General features: G+C 50.1%; 1 protein-coding gene across 1 annotated transcript; it reads left to right on the top strand.

The window, feature by feature from the left end:
- The first annotated feature begins 3,163 nt into the window (after positions 1–3,163).
- On the top strand, positions 3,164–7,421 carry FGF1 (fibroblast growth factor 1 (acidic)). The gene is made up of 3 exons (XM_010190935.1): positions 3,164–3,332; positions 6,515–6,618; positions 7,227–7,421. The coding sequence occupies exons 1-3, from the start codon at positions 3,164–3,166 to the stop codon at positions 7,419–7,421; spliced, it is 468 nt and encodes a 155-aa protein (XP_010189237.1).
- Positions 7,422–8,316: the final 895 nt, after the last annotated feature.

The following is an 8,316-nucleotide window of genomic DNA, read 5'->3' on the forward strand; positions in this document are numbered from 1 at the left end:
CCTGGTTAAAATTAACATTAGGGTTTAACTCTCTTTTCTAGTCCTCTTTTTTTCTTCACAAAGCTGTTTCTGACCTTTTGGGGTTCTGGGCTCTGCTCCCCATGCCTGCAGACGAAGCCGAGCCACCCCAGAGCAGATGCCCCGGGTCCAGCTCCCAGTGACGATGCCCTTCATTCCCAGCAGTGGTTTTCCCTCTGGCGACACAACATGGGAACGCTATGGGAGGGAAGGGGATGAGTGTGATATGCAGGGGTGGGAGGAAAGGGGAGAGCTATGAACACAGCCTGTTTTGGCCAAACACCATCTCAGGCTCCAATTTACCATCCTACTGCGACTGGTGGTATCAACCGCTCACCAGCCGCCATCCCCTTCCTACAGCAATCCCCTCTTAGAATAATTTCCTTTCTCCACGGGGCACCAAATAACCACAGGAGTGTGGTGTCTCTCAGCTTAGCATCTTGGAGAGAGTTTTCTGTTCCGCTTTGAACTATTTAATCACTTTGTTGGGCTTCTACCCAAAGAAATAAGGCCCCTTCTGTTGTCCTTGGTTCAGGTTCTCTCTCTCACTCTTGCTTTTAAATTCCCATAAAAACCCACCATGTTCCTGCCAAAAGTGTAATAGCAGGGCCATGAGTGGTGGTGTGCGTAGAGCACCAGCTCCACGGTCATAAAAGCGTGAGCACAGCGAGAGTATTTAGGAAGGAGACACAATGGGAGTGGAAAAGAGTGTTCATTCAGCACAGTCAAAGGCAGCTGGTGAGCACCGAACACGTCCTAAAAATAGCAAAAAAAACCTTAAAGGAAATTTGGAAATGAAGGAGCCATTTCCAGTCGAGCTGTTAAAGGTGTCCATAGGTGCCCTTGGAGGTGGAGACCTTCAGGTGACCAAGGGAACCATCCTGGTCTGCACCGGCTGCAGCCAAAGGTTGCCACGATCCCAATCCAAGCTCTTGGCTTTGGGAGATTTGTTTCTCACTTCTCTCCCTCATCAACCCCGGAGACTTTTCCCTCAGATAAAGGTTGAAGAGAAGCTTTCGTTCCAGGAAATTACACAATAGCCCTGATCTTGATTAATGCTCGGGAAAGCACGTAAGCCCTGTGCACCGCGCTGAACGACCCGGAGGCTTTCGGTCAAAGCTTGGCAGAGAGTTGGCATTAGAAACCAAACTATTACAAGAAAAGCATGAGCTCTTGACAGAAAAACAGCTGCTGTGTTTGTGATTTAACACCTCCACCTGCAGCAGCACACGGGCTGGTGGGAGGGAAGAGAAGCTGTTGTGAACCAGAGGGAACTGGGATGGCAGGGAATATTTGTTTTCTTTATAGTTGTTTTCCTCCCCTTAGGAAACATCTCTGTTCTGACAGAGACCCCAAGGGGACCCGTCAGAGCAAGGGATGAAGCCCCTGTACGGACCAAAGCCGGTGGAAAGGCTGGGTGTGTTTTCAGCAATAGCCATAAAGTCTTTTGCAGTCATTTTTGTCTCCTGCAGCCGTCTGGGATCCACTTGAAGGAGCAGTTTCCCCTCCTTGCAGCTGCATCGGCAAATTTAAATATTTAAATAGAGTTTACAGCCAAATGTTTCGAGATTATATCTCTACATACCTGTGTGTGTACTGCAGGGAGTTCAGTCCTTAATATCTCCCAGGTCACTCTTTAAGTGCCACAGCAAACCCAAGCAGTGCGATACTGGCTCCATCCTAATGTACCAATAACACAACTCGGTGCTAAAGAGACATTTAACCAAGCTATAAATATACATAAACAGTGACTATATGATATTTTCCATAACATAGCAATGGGAATACATGACATTTAAAGTAATTTCCTGTATCTAGATTTGTACCATGCCCTGTCTTTTTCTGTTCATAAATGCACTTCTCTATAAGCACTACGGAATTTTGTATATGAAAACCAGCATATTTACGGGAGATTTTAAATGTAGTTTCTAAGCTAGAAACATTGAGGTAGATTTGAAGATACCTGGGTTATGTGGGGGACTCTGGTCTGCAGTGGCATCTTGCCCTCCAGCATTCACAGCATCATTTGTTGGTCTGATGACGCCTTTGGGTTTTGGCACAGCAACTGCTTAAACAAAGATCATGAGCACACAAGGTCTTGCAAAAGGAGGTTTCAGTATGGTCTCTGTGCCTTCCCCCAGGCCCTCATAGAATCACAGGATCATTAAGGTTGGAAAAGGCCTCCAAGATCACCAAGTTGTCCATAACTCAACCCCACCATGGCCATTAAACCATGTCCCCAAGTGCCACATCCACCAGGGACGGGGACTTCACCACTGCCCTGGGCAGGGCCCGTGCCCACTTACACCCTTCTGCACCAGCCAGGGCTTTGCCTTTTCCTTTTGACCACTTTTATTGAATCACCGAATCATTAAGGTTGGAAGAGACCTCTAAGATCAATTCCAACCGTCAACCCAACCCCACCGTGCCCACTAAACCACGGCCAGAAGCTCCAAGGGTGCACAAACACGGTATAATCTGGACTCAGAGCTCCTCTCCCCCGTGTGCTGTTGATCAGTGGATGGGTACATCTCCTGTGTGGGCAGTGACAGCCGCCTGTCCCCTGCTCATTCCCCACATCTGACGTCTGTGCTGATCTTTAGCGTGTGCGTGCCTGGCCCAGGTGAGACGCAGCGTGCCAAGATATGAGGTAACGCTTGCTATCTGCCAAGCAGCGCCAGTCATCGTCGTGTTTGAAAGTTATAATAGCAGAGGGCGTTATTAACCTGGGCTCCCTTCCTGCTTCTTGTGGGTTGCGATCAGACACCGAGTGTTTTTCAAACCTTTTTTTTTTGTTTGTCTGTTTGAGCCTATAATTTTAGTACATACGTCAATAGAAAGCAGAAACAAACCAGAATTTACTATTATAAATTAAGAGGACAGAGTCCCTACTGCCCAGATACACCCAGTGAGGAGACGACCCCCCCATCACCTCCCACGCTGAGGAGCATCACCTTTTGGGCTGTGTCACTGCCATCACCCATGTTGTGAATCACCTGTCCCCAGCCAGCCCGGCCACCGGCCGAGGACCACCGGGCTCCCTCTCCTCCCTTTAAAAGCCTGGCAGCAGCCGCGTGTGCCCAGCACTCGGTGCCGTCGCCGCTGCCACACGCCACTGCGTCTCTTGCAGCCCGGCCGCTGAGCCATGGCCGAAGGGGAAATCACCACCTTCACTGCCCTGACCGAAAAGTTCAACCTGCCCCTGGGCAACTACAAGAAACCCAAACTCCTCTACTGCAGCAACGGCGGCCACTTCCTACGGATCCTCCCAGATGGCAAAGTGGATGGGACCAGGGACCGAAGCGACCAGCACAGTAAGCAAACCTGACGGGGCTTCTTGGTGCTCCCGCTATGATTTTATCAGCCGGGAAGGGGGGAGATGGGGAAGATGGGCTTTGTACCAGGCTCTCTTTCCTCCTGGGAGCAGCAAACCCGTGGAGGCGAGCACATGCACCAAGCACACCTATAGCCTGTATGGAGGTGTGCGTGCTGCTTCACACCTGCAGCAGTATTAACCCAAACTCATCATCAACGTAGTCACAGGGCTTAGGAGCAGCCTCCCACCCTACACACGTGGCTGTCACACATCATCCTGTGGCATCTCTGCATTTGCACTGGGTAGAAGACCCAGCACCACCGTGGGCTGTGCAAATGCAATAGTTCCCAGCAGCACTGCAGCTGCACATCTTATTTGTGTGATTTTGTGACTTATGCCTTCAGAAATGCACTCGTGTTACCATTCACTTATTTTTTTCCTGAAAGCAAGCATGTATTATTGTATTCTGAAACCATTTCAAGACATTTTATGTGCATCTGTGTGTCACAAAGATGTAATGGGCCATCCATGGACAGAGTCTCCTCTTGCCTGTCCCCATTCCCTGATGCCATGGGATACTGGGGACCAGCTGCTGGGATGAACTGGGCACACAGATGCCAACACTCATCCTACCATTTGCACATCCCACTGCCTGTCTAGGAGCACGTTTGTTCTCTGTAATCGGAGAACTTACCCTAGGAAGCTGGCAGGACTCACTCTCCAAGAAAATGCCATCTTTGCAAAGAGTGCAAATTAAAAGTGCAAATTAAAAAGTGCTGCAAATTATCTGACGTAGGGCAAACCTTAATATGAAGAAATAGCAATATTATCTTGTTTGGCAAGGAAAGGGGCATGTTTGCCCTGTTCAGTAGTTGCCCATGTCACCAAATGGCCCTGACACCGAGAAGCCCCTGGCCCTCGGCAGCTCTCCCCACCGAGCCTGGCCAGGCCATCAGTGGTGCAGAGCAACCCTCGACAAACAACAAAATGGTTGTGCAAAGACACAAAATCCAAGGGAATCGGTGGGAAAGTCTAAGCTTTTAGGGCTCTTGCACTTCCACGATGCTTGTGAGGATTTTTTAACCCAATGATGAAGGAGAGCTGGACTGGGAGTGCAGTGCCAGGCTCATCCCCAGCACTGGAGCTCTCTGCTCTCAGCAGAAACCTCTGGGTACGCCATATCCTGAACGTTTACTGGAACATAACTGGGACCTGCCAGGCTCCTATCTGGGGAGCAGGAAGCACAGGGAGGAGCCAAGTCTGCCTTACAAAGTGCTAAGAAAAGCACTTTTATTTTCTTTAAACCACAAGCGTCCGTGTGGCTTTCTTCCCCCCCAAGACTTGACCTTTCTTTCTGTTATTGTTTTTTCACCGAAAGGCAGTTTATAGCAGAGTTTTTAATTATAAACACCATTTCCCCACCACGCAAGGATGAGCTCACCGAGGCTGGACAAACACAGGGCTCATGGCACAGATGCTGCCCAAAATTCAGTCTTTCTTCCCCAGAGAAGCGACCGTTTCCCTTCAGCCACCGATCCCCAGGGCTGCGCCGTGTCTGCATGGAGCAGCCCCATGCATGGCACCCGGCACGCTCGCACCTCACTGCCTTGTTTGGAAACCTCTGCCAGAAAGGAAGCTCCTGTACATGATCTCGTCAACTTGGATATCCGAACGCACAAATATTTACCGAGGAAACTCCTGGAAGGGCTGCACGCCAGCAGTGCTGCCCCTGGCCACGACCTGTGCCATGGGATGCTACTGGTGCAGCCGGGGTACAGCTGCGTTAGAGCCTGTGTTGGTGCTTTGTCAACTGCCCATGCACCTCTGGTTTGGTAGAAAAACATAGCCAGATTTCTTAGTTTCAGCTTAAATCGCCTTGCCAGGTGCTAGCCCCAGAATCAGGGTGGATCTCCAAGTCGTCACCCATCCAAGCCCTCCCCGCATCCTTTGTTTCTGTGCATTGGCATCCCGAGCTTGCGCCACGAAATGAAAATAAAACTCACCAGGACATTGCAGACCCTCGAGGATGAAGCCCGTGCTCGTTTCCACAGACAGCCTTATTTTCTCTGCTTCATCCCATTGCTTCATGGAAGGAAATACCTGTGAAAAACGCCAGAATTTGTGCATGAGCTCCTTCCTCTGGCCCCGCCATTCTCCCTCCCTCTGCAGACAGAGGCCTCAATGTCCCCATCAGTAGCTGGAGGGTCCTCTCAGTGCCACTTTTTAGGGCAGTATCCTCACTTCTTATAATTTTAGAATGTGAACCTTTACAGCCAAGATTTCACCGAGACGGGGGCTTCTAGCACCCCAAGAGGTAACGTTACCTTTTACCTCGTCCAAACAAGGATAAAATAAAACACATCTGAAAAGGAAGGAAGGAAGGAGCCGAGGTATCTGTTCATACTTCATTCAAAACAACCTAAGTATTTATCTTATGAATCTCTACAGTAAAAGCTCAGGAAAAAACAGTAAATAGGAGATGGGAAGGATCACTCGGACAGAAAACCAGTGCATGAGCCAACGCAGCATCACCCTGAGCCCGTCAGCCCCATCCAGCCTGCGCATGGGCAGGCTTTGAGCTTGGTTTAGCATCAAATTCACCTCAGCACCCAAATCAGGACAATCTAAGAGGTGCCCCATGGCTACCCGTGAAATGGATTTTTTTAGGATGAAGATCAGCGCTTTCTATTTCTCCACTCTCCACCTACGATGCACCGTGGCTGTACGGGATGCGGTGGATGGGGGTTTCACAACGCAGGCATCTGAAGTCCGCCTGTCCCTGGTTTAGCTCTCGAAATACTTCTTCATGTGTCACTCCTGCAGCCTCTTGTCAAAACCACAGGAGAAATTTGGAAATTAGAGCCAGAATTAAAACCCCAATCTCCTGTGTCGCGTTCCAGCCTCTTAACCAAAAGGCTGCCCGCCCTTTGATGTAAAATAAGGAAAAAATTGGTCTTTGGTTCCTAAAGCGCGGCTGTGGGGTTTCTTTGAAGGAGAGGGTACAAGGATACACTTTTATTACACGCTGCACTGTTTCTTATGAACTCTTTATAAGCCGGGCTTCAGAACAAAAATACCCTGCTCACTTTCCGAGCAGCTTGGACAATATATTTTTAATTTTTTTCCCCATTATTCCTATTTTTTTAATTTTCGCTGCTGTTGTTCTATTTTCCCTTGCAGTTCAACTGCAGCTGAGCGCAGAGAGCGTGGGCGAGGTGTACATCCGGAGCACGCAGTCGGGGCAGTACCTGGCGATGGACACCAACGGGCTCCTCTATGGCTCGGTACGGGGGAGCTCGCTGTGGGGGCCGGAGGTTTGCCCAAATCTCGGAGCGCTGAGTAATGCAAACCACAGGCAGCAATCAGCCTCTGCTTGCTATTTTGGCCGCTCTTCATCCGGCTTTACTTTGGGGGGAGGATAAATAAATAATTCAAATAACACCACGTTGCATCCGCAACATCCTGGTGCGAGCGGGACCATGCGAGTTAGGAGCTTACCAAGGAATCTGAGGGCACGGAGTCACCGAAAATAATCTGTGCCTTGAAGAATAGTCCCATTTATAGCACAGTGCAGGGCACAATCCTGGTCATGGGGTGCTTAACCTCACCAAAGAGCTGCTTTGTTCCCTGTGCTCATGCCCTGAACCCACAGCCATCACCACACAAGTTGGTGCCAGGGCAGGAGCCGGTGCCGGGCTTGGTTACAGCCAAATAAAATGCCCAGGGCACGGACAAGTCACTGTAGAGTAGCCCAGGGGTCTAAATCAAGGCTATTTACCTCCAAAATTAGTGGTACTGGGCACAAAGGTTTCATAGGGGTGGTCTGGAGAGCATCCTCCTCCCCACGGCATCGCCCATCTCACTGTGGTTCGTTCCCCGGGGTCTCTTTCAGCAGTTGCTGGGCGAGGAGTGCCTGTTCCTCGAACGGCTGGAAGAGAACCATTACAACACCTACGTCTCCAAAATGCACGCGGATAAGAACTGGTTTGTCGGGCTGAAGAAGAACGGGAGCAGCAAGCTGGGGCCGCGGACTCACTACGGGCAGAAGGCGATCCTCTTCCTCCCGCTGCCCGTCTCACCCGACTAAACCCAATCAAGATGACCCGAACCCCAAAACCCAACCATCACCACCTCCTTTCCCTTCGCTCTCTCTCTTCTTGGCTAGTATGACAGCCAAACATTACAGCTGTGAGCTTTAGGTAAAGGCTTCACCAAAACCAGACCATCAGAGCTCCTCCACTTTGCGCAAAGCTTTGCGGAGTTGAGGGGAAAAACCCTGACACCCCCCAAAAGAGTCACTGATCCCCCCACAATGTGACCACGCTGCAGCTCCTGGGGACACGCACAAACCTGCCCTGGGCGGGACCCAGAAAGGTGGCCAAGGGCAACCCGGCTACAGAGAAATGCACTCTTTATCCCCAGGCAAAACCTCCCTGGATACTCCGTGTTAACCTATTTATCCAAGTATGCAGCTTTTGATATTGCCCTTCAAGCAATTCCAGCTCGCAGCATCAGCCACGTTACTGAGTGCCAGCCTGGTTAAATGCTTTCCAAAAATCCTGAGCATATTCAGCTAAATTAGCAGCAGCCAAAAGCTCCAAGCCCCAAGACATCCCATCCTCCCATACAACATGAATATTGCTGCCTTCCGTGCTAGCGCCTGCCATATGTTATTTGTATTTATTTATTAAGTAAATAAATTTATTAAGTCTCTTCTACTACTTGTTCACACGTAATTCTAGGCACCGAAGAGCCTTGACCTTGTCCCAGTAAGGATGGGGCAGTGGAAGTGATCGAGGTCTGGCATTGAGGGTGTGATGGTGCAACATGACGGTGGCGATGCATCACAACCCCATTCCCAGGGGTCCTCCCACACCCCTGGGTCTGCTAAATGGGACTCTAGAAATGGCAATGGGGCCCCTTGGTGACACTCAACCCCTTGTGAAGCTGAGTTTCTCCTCTCCCAGCACGAAGCAGATCTC

The sequence above is a fragment of the Mesitornis unicolor genome, unplaced genomic scaffold, assembly GCF_000695765.1.
Source record: "Mesitornis unicolor isolate BGI_N332 unplaced genomic scaffold, ASM69576v1 scaffold17668, whole genome shotgun sequence".
In the NCBI taxonomy this organism is placed as follows: domain Eukaryota; kingdom Metazoa; phylum Chordata; class Aves; order Mesitornithiformes; family Mesitornithidae; genus Mesitornis; species Mesitornis unicolor.